General features: G+C 45.9%; 1 protein-coding gene across 3 annotated transcripts in view; it reads right to left on the reverse strand.

The window, feature by feature from the left end:
- Positions 1-26951, reverse strand: part of ARHGAP26 (Rho GTPase activating protein 26) — a 1013198-nt gene that overhangs the window by 418763 nt on the left and 567484 nt on the right. For all 3 annotated transcript variants that reach the window (XM_063928129.1, XM_063928130.1, XM_063928128.1), the window contains exon 17: positions 19100-19205. In XM_063928129.1, coding sequence (XP_063784199.1) covers positions 19100-19205 — 106 coding nt within the window. The remainder of the gene's footprint in view (positions 1-19099; positions 19206-26951) is intronic.

The raw sequence follows: 26951 nt of genomic DNA on the forward strand, positions 1-26951 counted from the left end.
AGTAGAGGATGGGTGTTATGTGGCTAGAACGGGGCTGGTTGGTTAATAGCCTGGCAGCTGTGTTTTGCACCAGCTGTAAGCGCTGCAATTCTTTTGCTGGTAGACCAAGGTAGAGGGCATTACAGTAGTCTAAACGAGATGATACAAATGCATGTATGACTTTTGGCATATCATCTGAGGGAATTAAGTGCTTGATTCTGGCTATGTTCCTCAGGTGAAAGAATGAGGATTTGATTGTGGCTGATATCTGATGTTTAAGTGTCAAGCCACCATCCAAGACAACGCCAAGATTCCACACATGATCACTGGTCTGTAATTCTGAATCCCCGAGTGTAAATCCAGTTGGTTGGCTATGCTGCAGTCTTGTCCTTTGATGTTGCGGTCGTATCATAAGGACCTCTGTTTTATCCGGGTTCAGTCGCAGCCAACTGGCGCTCATCCACTCCTGTAGTTCAGCTAGACAGCCATTTAGGGTTGCTATTGGGTTATCAGTGCCCGGAGCAAAGGACAAGTACAGTTGTGTATCATCTGCATAGCAGTGGTAGACCAGGCCATGGCGCCTGATTATTTCGCCCAATGGGAGCATGTATACTGCAAAAAGCATGGGGGATAGTATAGAACCTTGTGGGATACCACATGGCAATGGCACTGGTGGTGATGAGTATAATCCAGATGATACTCTCTGTGACCTGCCTGTGAGAAATGATTTGAACCAGCTTAGGACTGTGCCATCCAGACCACAGAAATGTATCAGTCGCTCAATCAGAAGCCCATGGTCCACGGTATCAAATGCTGCCGAGAGATCCAGAAGGATTAATATTGAACAGTCACCTCTGTCTTTTGCCATCAGAAGATCATTTAACACACACACCAGGGCTGTTTCAGTGCTATGTCTTCTCCTGAATCCTGATTGAAATGGATCATAAATATCATGGGTTGTCAGGCGGGTTTCCAGTTGATTTGCAACGACTTTCTCAATAACCTTTCCTAGGAAAGGAAGGTTTGATACCGGTCTGTAGTTGGTCATGCAGTCGGGATCTAAATTAGGTTTTTTAAGAAGCGGTCTAACAATTGCTTCCTTTAGGGGTCCAGGAAAAATGCCTGTCTGCAAAGAGCATTAAACAATTTTTGTAAAGACAGGACCAATTATATCCATACAACCTATTAGAAGCTTGGTTGAGGCTGGGTCCAGATCACAGGTGGTGGGACGCAAAATCCGAGCAATTTCAGCAGTGTCCTTTACATCCACTGGATCAAAGCTGGTCCATGAAGGCAGGTATCTTATATTGGCAGGCTTTGTAGTTTGGCACTCCTTTGATGGCACTGTGGAGATTCCAGCCCGGATGGTGGATATATTTTATCTGCAAAGAAGTTTGCAAACTCGTTGCATCTTGCCTGGGAGAGGGTCTCATCAGTCTGCAGGCATGCTGGCTTGCAAAGCATCTCCGCTGCGCGGAAAAGTTGAGCTGGCCTATTGTTTGCTGCTGTGATCTCATTTGACAGGAACTGTGCTTTCTTACGAGTGATTGTCGATTGATATTCTTCGTTATGCTTTATTAGTTTTATTTTGTCATCCACTAGGTTAGTCTTCCTCCATCGTCTTTCCAGTCTACGCCCCCTTTTCTTGAGCTCACTAACACTGTTGTCGAACCATGGAGCTTGCCATTGTGGTTTACGAGGTCTTATACGCACAGGGGCGATAATATCAATTGCAGCCATAACATCCCTATTATAATAACGGACTAGGGAACAGGGATCTTCACAGGCACCCAGTATAGCAGAGATATCCAGATTTGCTGCAAAAGCCTGGGGAGTCATACCCCTCCTTGGACGATACCTGGTCAACTCCACGGGCAGAGATCTTATTTGAGGGGTTGCAACTGAGAACCAGAGGGAGTAGTGGTCTGATTAGATGACTGGGTTTATTTTTAGGTCAGTGACTTCTAATCCAATCTGAAAGACAAGGTCGAGAGTGTGACCACTTTTATGTGTGGCAGAGGGAATTACCTGTGTGAAGCCCAGACCATTCATTGTGCACAGGAGGTCTTGGCCAAGGCGTGAGAGCTCATCATCCACCCATGCATTGAAATCCCAGAGGATGAGCCATCTTTGATGTTCCAGAACCAGGCCAGCAACAGTGTCTGCAATTTCTTGTAGAAATATCTTTCCATCTCCAGGTGGCCGGTAAATGATAAGTACTCTGAAACCTAATCCTGTCGAACTCCGGGCAGCAATGCACTCAAATGAGCGAGTAGTTTCAATAGGGTGGACCCTAAGTTTAAGTTCTTTTTTGAAGCAGACAGCCACCCCGCCACCCCTGCGGTCCAGTCTTGGGTTGTGGATGACAGAGTAGTTTCTTGGGACTGCAGCCTCCAATATAGGTGCTGCATTTTCATCTAGCCAGGTCTCTGTAATACAGGCTAGATCTGCAGATTCAATAAGGTCAGCAATTGTTGCAGTCTTGTTTCTTATAGATCTGGCATTACAAAGGACTGACCTGATTGGGCATACCAGAGGGCCTTCAGTTTTCTTTATGTTAAGTGCAGGAGCTCTGGGTATGGGGGTCACAAAGTGGGAGTTGACAGTTCTGTCCTTCCAACCACAGGGCCGTCTTTTGGGTATCACTTCTATTTGATTGTTCTTTGAGTATGGGGGTGAGCAGGTGGGCAAAGGACTTAGATGGTTACCGGGGGAAATACATTTCTGGCCTGCTCGCTTCCCACGAATGCGCCTGTGTTTTCTTTTTAAAATGCCAAGGGATTGGAGAATAGAAGCCTGTGAGGGTGTGATAGGAACTGCAGAACGTGGTGGGCGGAGTGAAAGAATGAAGCTGGAGCAATACGTATACATTTGATCATCAATGACAGATTACTATAAATTTGAGCTGCATATTGTTCTTGTTTTTTTTTTCTTTTTTCCTTTTTGTGTTTTGTTTTCCCCCAATTCGGTATGTGATCCAAAATTATAATGGGATTATGAACAAAGTTATTGCTATAACCTATTGTGTATATTTTAAGCAAGTAATAAATAAAATAGCTGCTGATTTAGTCAATTATCCTAGGATAGGCAGCCTTTTTGGAAAGGTGTTAGAAGCCAATTCCTACTGTGTAGGTGTGAAAAGTCTCAGTGTGAGAGGCCTTTGAAGTAGATTTTTTTTGTGGGGGTAGTGATAACGTGTCCTGGAAATGGATCCTGATTTTAAACAGTGAGCCTTCAGCAATTCAGAGCCTGAATATACTGATATTAGTAGATTAATGCAATAAGTCAGTTATTTGTTGCTCAGAGAACAGAGGTGGATGATGTCTAAGTGAGGGGCTGGATGTAGCCAAAGATAGGTTGTAATCCACAGTACCTTATCTGGGTAATGTCCAATGCAGAGTACAGCAGCTGCTAAACTGAAGGATTTCTCAGTGGAGATATGAGGAGGATTCAATCCAGTGTGTGTCTCAGCGCAGGAATGCAATCCGTTGGTTTTGATGAAATGTCCGCGTAGAGTAGTACAAGTTCAAGGTAAGTCCTTGGATATTTATGATGATTCATAGGTCAGTTGTGGTGAATTTAAGCTGTTTTATGGAGATGATCAGGAGCATACAAAAGGTGAGGCAGCCATCTTGGGCGCCATACAGAATCCAGATCAGATAAGGCACTTGCTAGTGTGGTTGCATCCGATGTGACCATGCCAGGCAAGTGGTTAATGGCAGATACAGTATGGCATATACATGAACTTGATCCATTTGCAACAACAGTAGTAAACTATATGGTGTACCTGCAGTTTTCTCAGATCTGTCTTTTAATACCATATTAGGAGGGTATCCAATTAGCCCCGATTCGTTTTTGGCTAATAAAAACAGCCAGATATTGCGATTAATGGCCGATGGTCATTATCGTGGTATACAATTAGAGGCTATTTTCATCAGCCAAAAATGGATCTGCGATCGCGCGATAACACATGGGATCAGAGATAAGCCCCCTGACCTATGTGTTATCGCGGCTCCAGCAGCAACCGCAGGCAACTGCATACCCCCCGTAGTATGATAAATAACAAACATGCATACAATTTACAGTAAATATTTATTTTTACGTCGTAAAGAGAATAAAATAAAAAACAAGCAGTGTTTTTATCAAGACACACACAGATCCATTACTGGAGGTAGTGAGTTCTACAAAGTAAGGCTTAATGAAAGCAAATGAACATATCAATCATCAATTTTGACTTATAAGATCTGACAGTTATACGAATTTTAAATATAAGTTGTTAATGCTACACTTAATGGTTTATAGAAAATATTTGTATCTTTGTGATTAAATAATGGATAAATTCAATAAAAAAATAAATCACTATTTCATGATAGGATTAACAGAAAAAAACAAACTGACATGTGTTATTGTTCAGAATGGGTGGATTTACTAAAGCTTCTAAAAATGAAAAGTGGAGATGTTGCTCTAAGCAACCGATCAGATTTGAGCTATTATTTCTCTACTGCATTCTACAAAATAGACAGAATCGTAAGGGTGGTTATCGAGAACGCCTGCCCCTTCCCCCTTCCTCAATGACATTGCATTGCAGCAGCCCTCATGTGTCCAACAGCCCCACTCCAAACTCACGGTGGTCTGTGCCGAGGTACCCGTAGTCCACTTCTGCCTGCCAGTGGGAGTCTCACCTAGTATCCGGCTCCCTCAAGCCTCGTAGTACCGCTGATGCTGTGTGCCCGGCTGAGGCACAGTGGTTTTCGGATCTTTTGCAGTCACCTGACCTCTAGTATTGGGAGCCGCATTTGAATAAAGAAAGAACCACATACTGCTTGAGAGCAGCGGGTTGGCAGATTTATGTTTAATCATTCAAGGGTAGACTGAACAACATTTATGCTGATAGACATATAGAATATATTTTATAGACTATGATCTATATTGTTAAACACAATTATTGGGATGGCAACAGCAACTGCCACTATCAGCGGAAATATGATAAATCACAACCTTTATAATCAGATGCATTGCCATTCCAAGTCTACAATGAGCCTCAATATAATGTTAGAGTAAATTCTGATCATTATTACGAAAAAAATTATATTTCTGCCGAGTCCTTAATCCTTTTACTGGATTTCACATTTACATTACTTTGCAGGTATTCCCACAGAAAGTAGTTCTTGTTTTCTTCCCCATTCCAAAACTGTAGATTAATGGTACTTACCTGTTAAATCTCGTTCTCTGGCTTCATCTGGGGGGACAGACACTTCATTACACGTGGTTTAGAGTGGAGTGGAGGCGCCAGCACTTAATGAGCTAGCTAATCAGCTTCTTGAAAAACTCCTCCCCTCTGGCCCCTTCTCAGTTTAAACTTGAGTCTGAAGAATAGCTTGAAGAAAAACTATAACCATCTTACTCTTATATTCAACAATTGAGGGAGGGATCGAAGTGTCCCCCAGATGAGGTCAGAGAAAGAGATTTAACAGGTAAAGTACTACAAATCTTGATTTCTCTTACCTTCATCTGGGGAACACTTCATTACACTTAGGGATGTACAAAAGCTATCCCCCGGGGGAGGGCTCGTCCAGACTTATCTGAACTTAATACTTTACATCCCAGGTCAGATTCACTGGACGCTGAGTCAACATGTGGTCAACATATCACCAAGTGAGCTAGACAGAATAAATTGAGTTCCTTACGTGGATAGCTTGTTCAGTCCTGTCTTACGTCTTAAGAATCATGGTTCTAATTCACCTGGCCATAGACTTCCTCGCACCTGGCCACAATCTTATATTACGGTCATAAAAAGAAACAATCAGTTTGCCTAATACTGGTTGTTCTCTAAGATACACGGCTATGTTACTAATCAGCAAAACCTGGTAGAAGTTGTAAATACCTTTCAAGATACATAAGGAAAGACAACAGGTAGTGTCTAGCACTATCTGCTTGTTCTGAGTATTGAGCTTTCCAGACAAGCTCCCCTTCTGATAATCTGCTTGTATCCCTTTAAACCACCTCAATGGACATTTGGGGAAGGGAGGGCGAAGGGAAAACAGGGGTGGGGTGGCGGCTTTTTTGGGGCGGCTGCATGACGTCACACGCAGCCGCTCAGATGTAAAAAAATGGTGGCGGACCTCCTGAATACGCAGTCTCGCTGCGGCTGCAGGGAGTCTTCCACAGTTGCTGCGGCTGGGCAGGCCATTCTGCAAGCTAGGCGGCCCCCAACATGCAAAAGAAAGGATTGCAGATTCTGCTTTGTAGCATATTCTGCAGTCCATACTGAATAACCCCCTAAATGCGGTATTGCATATTTATACAGCATATACATATTTATACCAGCTTACTTTGAGAGTAAAGTTAAACAATAAACTTAAACTCAAATCTTCCTTCCATCCCTGTGCAGGGACTCTTGGAATGACTTGAGAATTTTTTTTAAACTTACCACAGTGCATGCACTCTTTATTAATAGTAGGCACTGGTATTTTTCTTTTACCACTGCATCTTTTAGCAAGATGAGAGAAAAAAAAACAAAACATTACCTTAGAACCAGTCACACTTCCTAAAGGCCCCCATACATCAGCAATCATTAAAAAAAAAAAAACTATTTGCAAATTCTGAGATGCAAAAAAAGTTGATATTGGTTTAATATGAAGTCACCCAAACCTCCCCCACACCCTTAACGCCCACCAGAAATGTTTAAAACACCTGTACCATCCACACAACACCCTCCTATACCTGTCCTACATAACCCCAATAATGTAATTACTAGCCTAATTAAGCTTATTAAAAATCTTTCGCATTGCCTAATTAATCATTGGGAGGGTTTCCAGACAGACTGAAACAAGACATTTTTACCTTAAATTAAGGATGTTCCCCAACTATGCACCTGCTCTGTTGCTGCGCGCAAAAAAATGTTAATTCCTATTGAAATAACTGCAACTAAAATTCTCACGGACAACTGAATAGGAAAAGCTATGCTGCCAGTCGCAGCAGAATATGCCCCACAGGGCTGTACTCTGCACCTAAAACACTTTGCGTTAACAGATAATCACTTTGGAAGTGAGCTGGGCACAAGTATAGAAAAGGATATATGGAAAAATATACAGCAGCTTTTATTAATGGGGAGGAATAAAGGAGGAGAGGAGATGGAGTGAAAAGGGATCGGAAGCAAAGAAGGACTAGGGCCAAGTGGTTCTGCCATCAAATTCTATGTTTCTATTTAAACAAGCTTGCGATAGACATAAAAATATCATTACGAAGAACTAAGAATCTAATAGGGTGAGGAAACCGAAAGGTTACAATAAGGGACAGACTAGTGGTTCTTATCTGCCGTCAAACCTTATGTTTCTAGGTCCAAGGATACACAGGTGCTCCCTTTACCCTTAGTCTGCCCCTCTGTGCTATTTACACAGTCATAAAACTCTCTTTAACTTAGACTATCCTCATAATACACTTCTCAAAAAAATAAAGGGAACACTAAAACAACACATCCTAGATCTGAATGAATGAAATATTCTTATTAAATACTTTGTTCTTTACATAGTTGAATGTGCGGACAACAAAATCACACAAAAATTATCAATGGAAATCAAATTTATTAACCCATGGACGTCTGGATTTGGAGTCACCCTCAAAATTAAAGTGGAAAAACACACTACAGGCTGATCCAACTTTGATGTTATGTCCTTAAAACAAGTCAAAATGAGGCTCAGTAGTGTCTGTGGCCTCCACGTACCTGTATGACCTCCCTACAACCCACACAAGTGGCTCAGGTAGTGCAGCTCATCCAGGATGGCACATCAATGTGAGCTGTGGCAAGAAGGTTTGCTGTGTCTGTCAGCGTAGTGTCCAGAGCATGGAGGTGCTACCAGGAGACAGGCCAGTACATCAGGAGACATGGAGGAGGCCGTAGGAGGGCAACAACCCAGCAGCAGGACCGCTATCTCCGCCTTTGTGCAAGGAGGAACAGGAGGAGCACTGCCAGAGCCCTGCAAAATGACCTCCAGCAAGCCACAAATGTGCATGTGTCTACTCAAACGATCAGAAACAGACTCCATGAGGGTGGTATGAGGGCCCGACGCCCACAGGTGGGGGTTGTGCTTACAGCCCAACACCGTGCAGGACGTTTGGCATTTACCAGAGAACACCAAGATTGGCAAATTCGCCACTGGCGCCCTGTGCTCTTCACAGATGAAAGCAGGTTCTCACTGAGCACATGTGACAGACGTGACAGAGTCTGGAGACGCCAAGGAGAACGTTCTGCTGCCTGCAACATCCTCCAGCATGACCGGTTTGGCAGTGGGTCAGTAATGGTGTGGGGTGGCATTTCTTTGGGGGGCCGCACAGCCCTCCATGTGCTCGCCAGAGGTAGCCTGACTGCCATTAGGTACAGAGATGAGATCCTCAGACCCCTTGTGAGACCATATGCTGGTGCGGTTGGCCCTGGGTTCCTCCTAATGCAAGACAATGCTAGACCTCATGTGGCTGGAGTGTGTCAGCAGTTCCTGCAAGATGAAGGCATTGATGCTATGGACTGGCCCGCCCGTTCCCCAGACCTGAATCCAATTGAGCACATCTGGGACATCATGTCTCACTCTATCCACCAATGCCACGTTGCACCACAGACTGTCCAGGAGTTGGCGGATGTTTTAGTCCAGGTCTGGGAGGAGATCCCTCAGGAGACCATCCGCCACCTCATCGGGAGCATGCCCAGGCATTGTAGGGAGGTCATACAGGCACGTGGAGGCCCCACACACACTACTGAGCCTCATTTTGACTTGTTTTAAGGACATTACATCAAAGTTGGATCAGCCTGTAGTGTGTTTTTCCACTTTAATTTTGTGGGTGACTCCAAATCCAGACCTCCATGGGTTAATAAATTTGATTTCCATTGATAATTTTTGTGTGATTTTGTTGTCAGCACATTCAACTATGTAAAGAACAAAGTATTTAATAAGAATATTTCATTCATTCAGATCTAGGATGTGTTATTTTAGTGTTCCCTTTATTTTTTTGAGCAGTGTATATTTACGCCCCACATTTTATATATAGTTTATTTTTATTTATTTTTTTGTCCCAAAAGAGCACAGCTTGTAGGACTCATCTATAGCAGATGTAGAATATATCAAGAAAGTAAATTAACACTGCAGACATTGTTGTGTACTATAAACGGAAGCTTTTGTTTAAGGAAAAAAAAAAAAACTGACTGAAAGAGGGCACAAGACAGACAAGGAGTAGGGGAAAGAGGAGACATGGAAGGACGTGTGAACCAGAGCGCGCCATAGTCCTATAAAAGCACAATTGGTGAACGTGTGTCAGGTCACTGCGAGCATTTATTAAAGGGGGGTACTCACGGGAGAGATGTGTACTGAGCGATCTTAACACAGACCGCTCAGCACACATCTCTCACCCCGCTCAGCACAGCGCGATGTGCTGAGCGAGGGGGAAAGCCGACGGGGGGCCGCTCACTTCACACAAGGGTGAAGTGAGGGACCCGCTAGATTGAGCCTGCATGCAGCTCAATCTAGCATCGGCGATAGCGATGCGCGGGGCCGCGCATCGCTATCGCTGGAGGGCATACACACGGCAGATCCGTGCTTAAAATCTAAGCAATCTAGCAAGATTGCTTAGATTTTAAGCACGGATCTCTCCGTGTGTACCCCCCTTTAGAGTTTGCGTAATCTCATGTGGATGATGGAGGGACATAAATGCACTGATGTTGAGCTTTGCTGCCTGCAGCTATTCTGTATAAATTAGTACAGGTATGTCCATTTTTTTTTTTTTTTTTTTTAGTACATTATTATAATAGACTAAGAAATAACTGTTCAACACAAAACTAGTAACTTAACAGATATTTTGGATTGGACTCAAGCCTGAAAAATGAACATCAAGAAAGGACATAAAAAAAAAACCAAACTATAAATTCTAATAAATGCACCATAGCAAGTTGTTGTTACTTGTGTTGTGACCTGTGGGCCTAATCGAGTAAGGATTGCAAATGCAAAGCTACTGCACAGATGCAATCCTTTGCAATGTAAATGCAGGAGAAGGCTGCGAGGCCAAGGAAATTGCATCTCACGACGCAGTGTTTGGCCTCGCCACTCGCAGAAAACAGGGGTGATGCCCTTGATTCTGGCAACGCCAGCCGCCCACGCCCCGCAAACACCTCTGCTTGTCAATCAGGCAGAGGCATTCGCATCCCTGCGATACGGTTGCAGGACCTGGTTCTGCACATGCACAGAGCGGTTCCTGCACGTACATTATTGAGGGCCTGAGAGTAGAGAAAGACAAGAAGATGTGTGACGTTGTAGCTGTCTTTATCATCCATGTAGTCTTACACTGCAGCATACAGTAGTTTCATCAGAGAAAATAAAAATACACAACATTTGAAAACATGTTAAAACGGCTATTGGCAATAAGCTGAGCGGACAGATGTGCATTCACTTATGCTGTAATTATTAAGCACATTATACTGTATTTTCCCTGTCTGAACCTGCAGGCTTTGCACTCCAAAGATAAACCCCCTGCAATTGCATATAAGAACTAACAATATCTCTATTAGGGTCACATGTCTCACAGATTATTCTATACAGAACAATATAGTACAAGCTTTCCAGTACAGGAATGCCAGAAACGAGGTTTTGCAAGGTAAGTACCGTCATTTATTACAATGGAGAAAAAAATTATGCAGCGGTTTTATACAGGAAAAGGCCATTATGAAGATGCAAATACTGTATGGCAAACATCTAGGACTTGACCTTATCGGTTATTTGCAATTTGATGTATTTTATGTGGATGGTTCAGTAGTAGATGCTGTAATCACAGTCTAGAGTCAGTCAGATTAATGTTCTAGCAGCACACAGCGTAGTATTGAAGGTTATGGTCCTCTACAGAGAGCTTTATTTCTCTTCATATTTATTGCATGGCAATGATCAAACTGATTGCTCTGAATACATAAAATGCTAAATGTAGAATATACTGTAACAAATAAGAATTTACTTACCGATAATTCTATTTCTCGTAGTCCGTAGTGGATGCTGGGGACTCCGTCAGGACCATGGGGATTAGCGGCTCCGCAGGAGACAGGGCACAAAAGTAAAAGCTTTAGGACTAGGTGGTGTGCACTGGCTCCTCCCCCTATGACCCTCCTCCAAGCCTCAGTTAGGATACTGTGCCCGGACGAGCGTACACAATAAGGAAAGATTTTGAATCCCGGGTAAGACTCATACCAGCCACACCAATCACACTGTACAACTTGTGATCTGAACCCAGTTAACAGCATGATAACAGAGGAGCCTCTGAAAAGATGGCTCACAACAATAATAACCCGATTTTTGTAACAATAACTATGTACAAGTATTGCAGACAATCCGCACTTGGGATGGGCGCCCAGCATCCACTACGGACTACGAGAAATAGAATTATCGGTAAGTAAATTCTTATTTTCTCTGACGTCCTAAGTGGATGCTGGGGACTCCGTCAGGACCATGGGGATTATACCAAAGCTCCCAAACGGGCGGGAGAGTGCGGATGACTCTGCAGCACCGAATGAGAGAACTCCAGGTCCTCCTCAGCCAGGGTATCAAATTTGTAGAATTTAGCAAACGTGTTTGCCCCTGACCAAGTAGCAGCTCGGCAAAGTTGTAAAGCCGAGACCCCTCGGGCAGCCGCCCAAGATGAGCCCACCTTCCTTGTGGAATGGGCATTTACAGATTTTGGCTGTGGCAGGCCTGCCACAGAATGTGCAAGCTGAATTGTACTACAAATCCAACGAGCAATCGTCTGCTTAGAAGCAGGAGCACCCAGCTTGTTGGGTGCATACAGGATAAACAGCGAGTCAGTTTTCCTGACTCCAGCCGTCCTGGAAATATATATTTTCAGGGCCCTGACAACGTCTAGCAACTTGGAGTCCTCCAAGTCCCTAGTAGCCGCAGGCACCACAATAGGTTGGTTCAGGTGAAACGCTGACACCACCTTAGGGAGAAACTGGGGACGAGTCCGCAGTTCTGCCCTGTCCGAATGGAAAATCAGATATGGGCTTTTGTGAGACAAAGCCGCCAATTCTGACACTCGCCTGGCCGAGGCCAGGGCCAACAGCATGGTCACTTTCCATGTGAGATATTTCAAATCCACAGATTTGAGCGGTTCAAACCAATGTGATTTGAGGAATCCCAGAACTACGTTGAGATCCCACGGTGCCACTGGAGGCACAAAAGGGGGTTGTATATGCAGTACTCCCTTGACGAATGTCTGGACTTCAGGAACTGAAGCCAATTCTTTCTGGAAGAAAATCGACAGGGCCGAAATTTGAACCTTAATGGACCCCAATTTGAGGCCCATAGACACTCCTGTTTGCAGGAAATGCAGGAATCGACCGAGTTGAAATTCCTCCGTGGGGGCCTTCCTGGCCTCACACCACGCAACATATTTTCGCCAAATGCGGTGATAATGTTGTGCGGTCACCTCCTTCCTGGCTTTGACCAGGGTAGGTATGACCTCTTCCGGAATGCCTTTTTCCCTTAGGATCCGGCGTTCAACCGCCATGCCGTCAAACGCAGCCGCGGTAAGTCTTGGAACAGACAGGGTCCTTGCTGAAGCAAGTCCCTTCTTAACGGCAGAGGCCATGGGTCCTCTGTGAGCATCTCTTGAAGTTCCGGGTACCAAGTCCTCCTTGGCCAATCCGGAGCCACGAGTATAGTTCTTACTCCTCTCCGTCTTATAATTCTCAGTACCTTGGGTATGAGAGGAAGAGGAGGGAACACATACACTGACTGGTACACCCACGGTGTTACCAGAGCGTCCACAGCTATTGCCTGAGGGTCCCTTGACCTGGCGCAATACCTGTCCAGTTTTTTGTTGAGGCGGGACGCCATCATGTCCACCTTTGGTTTTTCCCAACGGTTCACAATCATGTGGAAGACTTCCGTGTGAAGTCCCCACTCTCCCGGGTGGAGGTCGTGCCTGCTGAGGAAGTCTGCTTCCCAGTTGTCCACTCCCGGAATGAACACTGCTGACAGTGCTATCACATGATTTTCCGCCCAGCGAAGAATCCTTGCAGCTTCTGCCATTGCCCTCCTGCTTCTTGTGCCGCCCTGTCTGTTTACGTGGGCGACTGCCGTGATGTTGTCCGACTGGATCAGCACCGGCTGACCTTGAAGCAGAGGTCTTGCTAGGCATAGAGCATTGTAAATTGCCCTTAGCTCCAGTATATTTATGTGGAGAGAAGTCTCTAGACTTGACCACGTTCCCTGGAATTTTTTTCCCTGTGTGACTGCTCCCCAGCCTCTCAGGCTGGCATCCGTGGTCACCAGGATCCAATCCTGAATGCCGAATCTGCGGCCCTCTAGTAGATGAGCACTCTGCAGCCACCACAGAAGAGACACCCTTGTCCTTGGAGACAGGGTTATCCGCTGATGCATCTGAAGATGCGATCCGGACCATTTGTCCAGCAGATCCCACTGAAAAGTTCTTGCGTGAAATCTGCCGAATGGAATCGCTTCGTAAGAAGCCACCATTTTTCCCAGGACCCTTGTGCAATGATGCACTCACACTTTTCCTGGTTTTAGGAGGTTCCTGACTAGCTCGGATAACTCCCTGGCTTTCTCCTCCGGGAGAAACACCTTTTTCTGGACTGTGTCCAGAATCATCCCTAGGAACAGCAGACGTGTCGTCGGGATCAGCTGCGATTTTGGAATATTTAGAATCCACCCGTGCTGTTGTAGCAGTACCCGAGATAGTGCTACTCCGACCTCCAACTGTTCCCTGGACTTTGCCCTTATCAGGAGATCGTCCAAGTAAGGGATAATTAAGACGCCTTTTCTTCGAAGAAGAATCATCATTTCGGCCATTACCTTGGTAAAGACCCGGGGTGCCGTGGACAATCCAAACGGCAGCGTCTGAAACTGATAATGACAGTTCTGTACTACGAACCTGAGGTACCCTTGGTGAGAAGGGCAAATTGGGACATGAAGGTAAGCATCCTTGATGTCCAGGGACACCATATAGTCCCCTTCTTCCAGGTTCGCTATCACTGCTCTGAGTGACTCCATCTTGAATTTGAACCCTTGTATGTAAGTGTTCAAAGATTTCAGATTTAGAATAGGTCTCACCGAGCCGTCTGGCTTCGGTACCACAAATAGTGTGGAATAATACCCCTTTCCCTGTTGTAGGAGGGGTACTTTGATTATCACCTGCTGGGAATACAGCTTGTGAATTGCTTCCAATACTGCCTCCCTGTCGGAGGGAGACGTTGGTAAAGCAGACTTCAGGAACCTGCGAGGGGGAGACGTCTCGAATTCCAATCTGTACCCCTGGGATACTACCTGTAGGATCCAGGGGTCCACTTGCGAGTGAGCCCACTGCGCGCTGAAACTCTTGAGACGACCCCCCACCGCACCTGAGTCCGCTTGTAGGGCCCCAGCGTCATGCTGAGGACTTGGCAGAAGCGGTGGAGGGCTTCTGTTCCTGGGAAGAGGCTGTCTGCTGCAGTCTTTTTCCCTTTCCTCTACTCCGGGGCAGATATGACTGGCCTTTTGCCCGCTTGCCCTTATGGGGACGAAAGAACTGAGGCTGAAAAGACGGTGTCTTTTCCTGCTGAGAGGTGAGTTGGGGTAAAAAGGTGGATTTTCCAGCTGTTGCCGTGGCCACCAGGTCCGAAAGACCGACCCCAAATAACTCCTCCCCTTTATACGGCAATACTTCCATATGCCGTTTGGAATCCGCATCACCTGACCACTGTCGTGTCCATAAACATCTTCTGGCAGAAATGGACATCGCACTTACTCTTGATGCCAGGGTGCAAATATCCCTCTGTGCATCACGCATATATAGAAACGCATCTTTTAAACGCTCTATAGTCAATAAAATACTGTCCCTGTCCAGGGTATCAATATTTTCAGTCAGGGACTCCGACCACGCCACCCCAGCGCTGCACATCCAGGCTGAGGCAATCGCTGGTCGCAGTATAACACCAGTATGTGTGTATATATTTTTTAGGACATTTTCCAGCTTCCTATCAACTGGCTCCTTGAGGGCGGCCGTATCAGGAGACGGTAACGCCACTTGTTTTGATAAGCGTGTGAGTGCCTTATCCACCCTAGGGGGTGTTTCCCAACGCGCCCTAACTTCTGGCGGGAAAGGGTATAATGCCAATAATTTCTTAGATATCAGCAATTTTTTTATCGGGGGAGACCCACGCATCATCACACACTTCATTTAATTCTTCTGATTCAGGAAAAACTACGGGTAGTTTTTTCACACCCCACATAATACCCTTTTTTGTGGCACTTGTAGTATCAGAAATATGCAAAGCCTCCTTCATTGCCGTGATCATGTAACGTGTGGCCCTACTGGAAAATACGTTTGTTTCTTCACCGTCGACACTGGAGTCAGTGTCCGTGTCTGTGTCGACCGACTGAGGTAATGGGCGCTTTAGAGCCCCTGACGGTGTTTGAGACGCCTGGACAGGCACTAACTGACTTGCCGGCTGTCTCATGTCGTCAACAGTTTTTTGTAAAGTGCTGACACTATCACGTAATTCCTTAAATAAGACCATCCAGTCAGGTGTCGACTCCCTAGGGGGTGACATCACTAATACAGGCAATTGCTCCGCCTCCACACCATTTTCCTCCTCATACATGTCGACACACGCGTACCGACACACAGCACACACACAGGGAATGCTCTGATAGAGGACAGGACCCCACTAGCCCTTTGGGGAGACAGAGGGAGAGTTTGTCAGCACACACCAGGACGCTATATATGTATAGGGACAACCTTATAAATAAGTGTTTCTCCCTTATAGCTGCTATATATGTTTTTATATGCCAAATTAGTGCCCCCCCCTCTCTTTTTTACCCTGTTTCTGTAGTGCAGGACTGCAGGGGAGAGTCAGGGAGACGTCCTTCCAGCGGAGCTGTGAGGGAAAATGGCGCTTGTGTGCTGAGGAGATAGGCTCCGCCCCCTTCACGGCGGCCTTTCTCCCGCTTTTTATGAGGTAAAATGGCAGGGGTTAAATACATCAATATAGCCCAGGAGCTATATGTGATGTATTTTTTACCATAAATAGTGTTTTCATTGCGTCTCAGGGCGCCCCCCCCCAGCGCCCCGCACCCTCAGTGACCGGAGTGTGAAGTGTGCTGAGAGCAATGGCGCACAGCTGCGGTGCTGTGCGCTACCTTTCTTGAAGACAAGATGCCTTCTGCCGCCGATTTCTGGACCTCTTCACTCTTCTGGCTGTGTAAGGGGGCCGGCGGCGCGGCTCCGGGACCCATCCATGGCTGGGCCTGTGATCGTCCCTCTGGAGCTAATGTCCAGTAGCCAAGAAGCCCAATCCACTCTGCACGCAGGTGAGTTCGCTTCTTCTCCCCTTAGTCCCTCGATGCAGTGAGCCTGTTGCCAGCAGGACTCACTGAAAATAAAAAAAACCTAAGTCTATACTTTTATTCTAAGCAGCTCAGGAGAGCTACCTAGATTGCACCCTTCTCGGCCGGGCACAAAAACCTACCTGAGGCTTGGAGGAGGGTCATAGGGGGAGGAGCCAGTGCACACCACCTAGTCCTAAAGCTTTTACTTTTGTGCCCTGTCTCCTGCGGAGCCGCTAATCCCCATGGTCCTGACGGAGTCCCCAGCATCCACTTAGGACGTCAGAGAAATTATGGTAAATAAATTGTACACATATAACTGACAGGTCTCAAAGTATTGATGTTCGGAACCTGTACAGAGCATGTGCAGTATGGGTCCTGCGTCGTTGGATGCACTACAGCTGCCGACATCAAGTGAGTGAAAGCATGCAGCCATTTTGGGGCAGGAGGCTTGTTGCCGCCGTTTTGGGGGAGTACACATGCCAGGATCAACATGGGCAGGCCTGTGTGACCATATGTGTCACGAGGCCTGCTGATGGTGTTGCAGGTGATCCAATGAAGCCGCTGAACCCGGAGGGAGGCGGGGAAACGCGTTAACCACTCATTCAGACTGTTATACTGCTGTCCGGAGGTCTTTTCAGCAAAATCCTACACTCCATTAAGATGCGATTGGAATTCTTCACCGCTTATACGATCCCCCAGAGATGACTGCACAATAAAAGGTTGAGAGCACCAGCAGCCGGGAGGACATTCCAGGTGAAAGTACCCACGCACAGGAGTGGTGAGACCGCATTGTATTTACGTCTGGCCAGACACATTTTCAGTGAGAGCACCGGCTCAATTACAGGTTGCAGTTATTCACAGCATAATTACCTGCACCTGAAGTGAGAAATATATCTTACCATCATTATCTTCTTCACCAAAAATGACTGATATATAATCTCAAAGGAAAAACTTCTGAGCGCATTACCCAGTCTGTATAATTATCAGATATATCAGATTATATTATAATTTTATTGCTTAAAGTGATTGAACAGAGAGGAAGCAATTTGTTACAATTTATGCTACATTTGATATATGCATGCATTAATTATTGTAAAAATGTACTGACCGGCCGGTGGTATAAATTGCACAGTTTGTTTAAATATATATATTTTTATTCTTATATGTGTTTTAATAAATAGAATCTTATTAATTCTAATCTATATGCGCTGCAACTTTTCTTTCTTGCTTGTTTGATTTTTAATCTAATAGGGGTGAGTAGCCCTATGTTGCTGGCAGCATATTGATTAGGAGTGACAGAGCGCCAGATTCAGCATTTTGTTGTTTTTTCCATGTTACCATATCAGAGGATCGCTCACTCCAACCACACATCTTTACATAGTCAGGTCTATTACTAAAGATATAAAGAGGTGCTATCATGCTGAGGCTTCTAATACTATGCTGGAGGAAGAGAGATGCAGATGCACACTATTAGCACTAAGAACACTGAAAAAAATAATTTAAATAAACCCTCACAATTAACATGGAGTATATTTGAAGTTCTTAGCACACATTTGCGCAAAAATGCGAGCCCATGTACCGCGACCAGGTGACTTCATCACATATAGAATGTGATAGTATTAGGAAAGTTAGGGACCTATGTGATGAAGTCACCTGGCCGCGGTACATGGGCCCGCATAATTGCGCAAATGTGTGCTAAAACTTCAGTTATACTTCATGTTAATTGTGAGGGTTTATTTCAATTATTTTTATCAGTGTTCTTAGTGCTAGTAGTGTGCATCTGCATCTCTCTTCCCCCAGCATAGTCAGGTAATCATCAGTTAATTTAAAATAGGGGTATATTATCCCATACATAAGAGATGACTAGTAGTTTTTCAGACGGATTCGGTATGTACAGTAATATCGGCAGACGGGATGCCGGCTGTCAGTATCCCGTCTGCTGGAATACTGGCAGCGAATTCCCTTGTGGACTCGCTGTGCTCGCCATGCATCGGGCTCGGTGGTGAGCTTCACTCGCTACAGGTTCTATTCAAACTCGGTTGGTGGCGGGATCCACCAACCGAGCGGGCGTTACGGGCGGGTGACTGTATTCCGACTGCTGGTACAATGTTGGCTGTCGGGATTCCGGCGTCGGTATCACGACCGCCAACATTTTGACTGCATCACTTTGAGACATACCAAACATTTCAGAATTTGCTTGGTTGTTTTGTTAGTGTATATTTCGTGAAACCATATTGTTTGCGTATTTTCTTTTCTTAAAAGAGCAAAAGGAAAGTGTCACCTTAGCCGTGTTCTGTGAGGGTATTCTGTACGTGACTGGCGGCTGGGGTTGTGCTTTAGGCATATCACTCCGGGCTGATAAATCTGATGGCACAAGTGAGTAACGGGCAGATTGCCTTTGGGCACTGTACAAGCACAGTGTGTGTCCTGCGTGCATGGATAAGTAGGACCTAAAGTGATGACTAGCGATGTGTGACAGGAACAGTTGTATTACAGTATAATACAGTACTAGAACGTGCAATCACTACAATAATGTTAGGGACAGCACGGCAGTGTGTTGGAGAGGTCTGTCTGCAGCTCCATAAATGCTGGTAAGGAGATTAGAGACTTGTGCATTGCAATGTTACCTATCAAAAATGTAAGTAAGTATATAGACAGATGGATGTCAGTGCAGAGTGAGGGCACAAGGTCAAAATTATTTTTAGGGAGAGATACTCTTTAAAATACTAACTATTCATACTGTATACAGTAAACTTACAAACACTTACTTTGACAAATGCTTCATTAACAAGTGCAACATCTGTCTGTTCTTCTCTGGTAATCGATGGATCAGGCAATGGATTTCCTTTATACGAGATTCCTGGTTTTCCAGCTCTTTAATGAGAATTAAAATATACATTACCCTCATAATACAGGTGACTATGGAATAGATATACCACTTTTGGTTGTGTGGTCGTGCTCTGATATATGCATTTGTGTGCATTCAATCACCATGCTTATATCAATAGCGCAACCACACACCCAAGAGTGGTATATCTATCTTACTCAGAATAGGGAGTTTCATTTGAATTATTTTTAATGAATAAACACATTACTGGATAAAAGTGCTGCGCTGCTGTAAGTCAGGCAGTGCTGCGCCGCTATCAGGGAGGCAGTGCTGATGTCAGGGAAGCAGGGATGCACTGCTGTCAGTGAGGCGGGGATGCGCTGCTATCAGAGTTATAAAACGCACTGGGCGCATCCAACTAGTGGCACATGCGCCACTGAGACATGGAATAGGATGACTTGCCAAAATCCCTTGAGAAAAAATCCCGAAACGCAAAGACAGCTGGGAGCTTGGATCCACATCTTCAGTGTGGGAGTAAGCCACATAATGGGGGAGATTCAAATGTTTGAAAAGTCAGTTGGGAGTCTGTTTTTTTCTATCTAATAGACAGGAAAAAACAGACACCCAACCGACTTTTCAAACATTTGAATCTCCCCCAAAGAGTGCTATATGCACTTTTTAAAAATATGCACCTTGTGCGTGTTTTTAATAATCCTTGTGTCAATTAAACTTATTCAAGAGGTACCTCTTTGTATGACTTTGCAGATTTAAAATATACGGCAGAAGAACTTTTTTTTTGGGGGGGGGGGGGGGGAAGCTGCACTATTCATGTATGGAAGTTCTTGATGCTGCATGAGAAATAATAAGAATTTACTTACCGATAATTCTATTTCTCGGAGTCCGTAGTGGATGCTGGGGTTCCTGAAAGGACCATGGGGAATAGCGGCTCCGCAGGAGACAGGGCACAAAAAAGTAAAGCTTTACTAGGTCAGGTGGTGTGCACTGGCTCCTCCCCCCATGACCCTCCTCCAGACTCCAGTTAGGTACTGTGCCCGGACGAGCATACACAATAAGGGAGGCATTTTGAATCCCGGGTAAGACTCATACCAGCCACACCAATCACACCGTACAACTTGTGATCTAAACCCAGTTAACAGTATGACAACAGAAAGGGCCTCTTAAAGATGGCTCCTTAACAATAACCCGAATTAGTTAACAATAACTATGTACAAGTATTGCAGATAATCCGCACTTGGGATGGGCGCCCAGCATCCACTACGGACTCCGAGAAATAGAATTATCGGTAAGTAAATTCTTATTTTCTCTATCGTCCTAAGTGGATGCTGGGGTTCCTGAAAGGACCATGGGGATTATACCAAAGCTCCCAAACGGGCGGGAGAGTGCGGATGACTCTGCAGCACCGAATGAGAGAACTCCAGGTCCTCCTTTGCCAGGGTATCAAATTTGTAAAATTTTACAAACGTGTTCTCCCCCGACCACGTAGCTGCTCGGCAGAGTTGTAATGCCGAGACCCCTCGGGCAGCCGCCCAAGATGAGCCCACCTTCCTTGTGGAGTGGGCTTTTACAGTTTTAGGCTGTGGCAGGCCTGCCACAGAATGTGCAAGTTGAATTGTGTTACAAATCCAACGAGCAATCGACTGCTTAGAAGCAGGTGCGCCCAACTTGTTGGGTGCATACAATATAAACAGCGAGTCAGATTTTCTGACTCCAGCCGTCCTTGCAATGTATATTTTTAAGGCTCTGACAACGTCCAACAACTTGGAGTCCTCCAAGTCGCTAGTGGCCGCAGGCACCACAATAGGTTGGTTCAGATGAAATGCTGATACCACTTTAGGGAGAAAATGCGGACGAGTCCGCAGTTCTGCCCTATCCGAATGGAAGATTAGATAAGGACTTTTATAAGATAAAGCCGCCAATTCAGATACTCTCCTGGCAGAGGCCAGGGCTAGTAACATAGTCACTTTCAATGTGAGATATTTCAAATCCACCTTTTTCAATGGTTCAAACCAATGGGATTTGAGGAAATCTAAAACTACATTTAGATCCCACGGTGCCACCGGAGGCACCACAGGAGGCTGTATATGCAGTACTCCCTTGACAAAAGTCTGGACCTCAGGGACAGAGGCCAATTCTTTTTGGAAGAATATTGACAGGGCCGAAATTTGAACCTTAATGGATCCCAATTTGAGACCCATAGATAATCCTGATTGCAGGAAATGTAGGAAACGACCCAGTTGGAATTCCTCCGTCGGAACCTTCCGATCCTCGCACCACGCTACATATTTTCGCCAAATGCGGTGATAATGTTTCACGGTGACTTCCTTCCGTGCCTTAATCAAGGTAGGAATGACTTCTTCTGGAATGCCTTTCCCTTTTAGGATCTGGCGTTCAACCGCCATGCCGTCAAACGCAGCCGCGGTAAGTCTTGAAAAAGACAGGGACCCTGCTGTAGCAGGTCCCTTCTCAGAGGTAGAGGCCACGGTTCGTCCGTGAGCATCTCTTGAAGTTCCGGATACCAAGTCCTTCTCGGCCAATCCGGAACCACTAGTATTGTTCTTACTCTTCTTTGCCGTATGATCTTCAATACCTTTGGTATGAGCGGCAGAGGAGGAAACACATACACTGACTGGTACACCCAAGGAGTTACCAGTGCGTCCACAGCTATTGCCTGTGGATCTCTTGACCTGGCGCAATATTTGTCCAGTTTCTTGTTGAGGCGAGACGCCATCATGTCTACAATTGGTCTTTCCCAACGGTCTATTAACATGTTGAAGACTTCTGGATGTAGACCCCACTCTCCCGGATGAAGATCGTGTCTGCTGAGGAAGTCTGCTTCCCAGTTGTCCACGCCCGGGATGAACACTGCTGACAGTGCTATCACGTGATTCTCCGCCCAGCGAAGAATCTTGGCAGCTTCTGCCATTGCACTCCTGCTTCTTGTGCCGCCCTGCCTGTTTACATGGGCGACCGCCGTGATGTTGTCCGACTGAATCAACACCGGCTTTCCTTGCAGGAGAAGTTCCGCCTGGCTTAGAGCATTGTAGATTGCTCTTAGTTCCAGAATGTTTATGTGAAGAGACTTTTCCAGACTCGTCCATACTCCCTGGAAGTTTCTTCCTTGTGTGACTGCTCCCCAGCCTCTCAGGCTGGCGTCCGTGGTCACCAGGATCCAATCCTGAATGCCGAATCTGCGGCCTTCTAATAGGTGAGCCTTCTGCAACCACCACAGAAGTGACACCCTTGTCTTTGGTGACAGGGTTATTCGCAGGTGCATCTGCAGATGCGACCCTGACCATTTGTCCAACAGATCCCTTAGGAATATTCTTGCATGGAATCTGCCGAATGGAATTGCTTCGTAAGAAGCCACCATTTTTCCCAGGACTCTTGTGCATTGATGTACTGACACTTTTCCTGGTTTTAGGAGGTTCCTGACCAGATCGGATAACTCCTTGGCTTTTTCCTCTGGAAGGAAAACCTTTTTCTGAACCGTGTCCAGAATCATTCCTAGGAACAGCAGACGAGTTGTCGGGATTAAATGGGATTTTGGAATATTCAGAATCCACCCGTGTTGTTTTAGCACCTCTTGAGATAGTGCTAAAGCTGTCTCCAGCTGTTCTCTGGACCTTGCCCTTATTAGGAGATCGTCCAAGTATGGGATAACTAATACGCCTTTTCTTCGAAGAAGAATCATCATCTCGGCCATTACCTTGGTAAAGACCCGAGGCGCCGTGGACAATCCGAACGGCAGCGTCTGAAACGGATAGTGACAGTTTTGAACAATGAACCTGAGGTACCCCTGGTGTGCGGGGTAAATCGGAACGTGTAGATACGCATCCTTGATGTCCAAGGATACCATAAAGTCCCCTTCTTCCAGGTTCGCTATCACTGCTCTGAGTGACTCCATCTTGAACTTGAACTTTTTTATGTAGAGGTTCAAGGACTTCAGATTTAGAATAGGCCTTACCGAGCCATCCGGCTTCGGTACCACAAATAGAGTGGAATAATACCCCTTTCCTTGTTGTAATAGGGGTACTTTGACTATCACCTGCTGAGCGTACAGCTTGTGAATGGCTTCCAACACCCTCTCCCTTTCGGAAGAGACGGTTGGTAAGGCAGACTTCAGGAAACGATGAGGAGGATCCGTCTCTAATTCCAACCTGTACCCCTGAGATATTATCTGCAGGATCCAGGGGTCTACCTGCGAGTGAGCCCACTGCGCGCTGTAATTTTTGAGACGGCCCCCCACTGTCCCCGAGTCCGCTTGAGAGGCCCCAGCGTCATGCTGAGGTTTTTGCAGGAGCCGGGGAGGGCTTCTGTTCCTGGGAAGGAGCTGCCTGTTGGTGTCTCTTCCCTCTTCCTCTGCCTCGTGGCAGGTACGACAAGCCCTTTGCTCTCTTATTTTTGTAGGAGCGAAAAGGCTGCGGTTGAAAGGTCGGTGCCTTTCTCTGTTGGGGAGTGACTTGAGGTAAAAAAGTGGATTTCCCGGCAGTAGCCGTGGCCACCAAGTCTGATAGACCAACTCCAAATAACTCCTCCCCTTTATACGGCAAAACCTCCATGTGACGTTTTGAATCCGCATCGCCTGTCCACTGTCGTGTCCATAAGGCTCTTCTGGCTGAAATGGACATAGCACTCACCCGAGATGCCAGTGTGCAAATATCCCTCTGTGCATCACGCATATAGATAAATGCATCCTTTATTTGTTCTAACGACAGTAAAACATTGTCCCTATCTAGGGTATCAATATTTTCAATCAGGGATTCTGACCAAACTACTCCAGCACTGCACATCCAGGCAGTTGCTATAGCTGGTCGTAGTATAACACCTGCATGTGTGTATATATTCTTTTGAATAACTTCCATCTTTCTATCTGATGGATCCTTAAGTGCGGCCGTCTCAGGAGAGGGTAACGCCACTTGTTTGGATAAGCGTGTGAGCGCCTTGTCCACCTTAGGGGGTGTTTCCCAGCGCGCCCTAACCTCTGGCGGGAAAGGGTATAATGCCAATAACTTTTTTGAAATTATCAACTTTTTATCAGGAGCAACCCACGCTTCATCACACACGTCATTTAATTCTTCTGATTCAGGAAAAACTGTTTGTAGTTTTTTCACACCATACATAATACCCTGTTTTACGGTATCTGTAGTATCAGCTAAATGTAACGTCTCCTTCATTGCCAAAATCATATAACGTGTGGCCCTACTGGAAAATACGTTTGAATTTCTACCGTCGTCACTGGAATCAGTGCCCGTGTCTGGGTCTGTGTCGACCGACTGAGGCAAAGGGCGTTTTACAGCCCCTGACGGTGTTTGAGGCGCCTGGACAGGCATTAATTGATTGTCCGGCCGCCTCATGTCCTCAACTGACTGTTTAAGGGAAGATAAACCATCACGTAATTCCACAAATAAAGGCATCCATTCTGGTGTCGACCCCCTGGGGGGTGACATCTGCATATTTGGCAATTGCTCCGCCTCCACACCAATATCGTCCTCATACATGTCGACACCACGTACCGACACACACCGCAAACTCACAGGGAATGCTCTAATGAAGACAGGACCCACTAGCCCTTTTGGGGAGACAGAGGGAGAGTCTGCCAGCACACACCACAAAGCGCTATATATACAAGGGATATCCTTATATTAAGTGCTCCCTTATAGCTGCTTTAATATATATATATATAGCCATTAATGTGCCCCCCCTCTCTGTTTTACCCTGTTTCTGTAGTGCAGTGCAGGGGAGAGACCTGGGAGCCGTTCTGACCAGCGGAGCTGTGACAGAAAATGGCGCCGTGTGCTGAGGAGATAGGCCCCGCCCCTTTTTCGGCGGGTTCTTCTCCCGCTATTTTTCCAGTCAGGCAGGGGTTAAATATCTCCATATAGCCCCTATGGGCTATATGTGAGGTATTTTTAGCCTTGTATAAGGTTTATATTTGCCTCTCAGAGCGCCCCCCCCCAGCGCTCTGCACCCTCAGTGACTGCCCAGTGAAGTGTGCTGAGAGGAAAATGGCGCACAGCTGCAGTGCTGTGCGCTACCTTATGAAGACTGAGGAGTCTTCAGCCGCCGGTTTCCGGACCTCTTCACGCTTCAGCATCTGCAAGGGGGTCGGCGGCGCGGCTCCGGGACCGGACTCCACGGCTGGGCCTGTGTTCGATCCCTCTGGAGCTAATGGTGTCCAGTAGCCAAGCAGCAAATCCACTCTGCATGCAGGTGAGTTTACTACTTTCCCCCTAAGTCCCACGTTGCAGTGATCCTGTTGCCAGCAGGACTCACTGTAAAGAAAAAAACCTAAACTAAACTTTCTCTAAGCAGCTCTTTAGGAGAGCCACCTAGATTGCACCCTTCTCGTTCGGGCACAAAATCTAACTGGAGTCTGGAGGAGGGTCATGGGGGGAGGAGCCAGTGCACACCACCTGACCTAGTAAAGCTTTACTTTTTTGTGCCCTGTCTCCTGCGGAGCCGCTATTCCCCATGGTCCTTTCAGGAACCCCAGCATCCACTTAGGACGATAGAGAAAAGAGACTACAGTTTTTTGGGTGTATTATGATTGGCCGGCGCTCTGGATTGCGGCGCCCAGCATACCAGCGCCGGGATCCCATACGCTGGAATTCCGGCAGCATGGCGAGCGCAAAAAGAGCTGCTTGCGGGCACGGTGGGGCGCTACGTGCGCCATGCTATTTATTCTCCCTCCAGGGGTGTCGTGGACACCCCAACAGGGAGAACAGTTGTCGGTATCCAGGCGCCGGTATGCTGAGTGCCGAGATCCCGACAGCCGGTATATCTAGGGCCTCCCCAGATTTTGTGCAGGACATTTATATGCCGTATCTGAAACTTCTGATTACACACTTACAAGCAGCTATAAAAATGTGTCTTTCAAATAAAGAAAAACGACAGTAGAACTGAGATTTGCCACAGACAGAAATGCAGCCTGCAGGACTGAGGCGTAGTACAGAGCTCAGAGTATGTACTTTCATTCATTACTGTGCTGTACCATCTTTCTGTCATTGCTGCATACAGTAACCATTTCAGAACTGGCTCAATGTAATCTTAAGGGATGACCAGGCACTAAAATTAAAATTTTGCCATATAAACTATGAAGAAAAATACATTGTTTCCTTTACATTATACTGTAGCCATTATAAGTATAAGGGGGATATTCAATTGTTTGAAAAGTCAGTTGGGTGCCTGTTTTTTTCTATCTAATAGACAGGAAAAACAGACACCCAACCGACTTTTCAAACAATTGAATCTCCCCCCATGTATAGTATGCCACTGCATAACAGAAACCTCCTCCCACATCATTAGGACAGTGCCGTGTCACACAGGATAACGAGCTGTACGCATTGGGATTTAAGTACTGTGACATCAGTGGTCCTGCCCACGTAATAGATGCAGAACATTTCTGCACAGCAACTCGGAAAGCTGTCATGCCAACGCGGTGTTCCTTGGAGAAACTTATAACATTGCAAATGTAGCAGAGAAGTAAATGATTATGGTGGATGCATATAATCGCTCCAGTTATTCCATGTATATTATGCAGCTCAGTAATAATGTCTTTAGCGAAGGTTATTGTAGTGTGGAAGTGGTTGGGGCTTGATCCGCCTGATTTCCATAGTTTGGTCTCACTGGTTAATGACACTGACACCATCAATCACTAGAGATATTTGTGCACAGCTGCAGGGGAGCTACCTACATATCATAAAAAGTGATCACCACTCCCTATGGCCGTATCACTCGGAGCGGCGCCGTTTTAGTGTTGGTCTTATTTTTAT

This window comes from Pseudophryne corroboree, chromosome 6 (genome assembly GCF_028390025.1).
Source record: "Pseudophryne corroboree isolate aPseCor3 chromosome 6, aPseCor3.hap2, whole genome shotgun sequence".
In the NCBI taxonomy this organism is placed as follows: Eukaryota; Metazoa; Chordata; class Amphibia; order Anura; family Myobatrachidae; genus Pseudophryne; species Pseudophryne corroboree.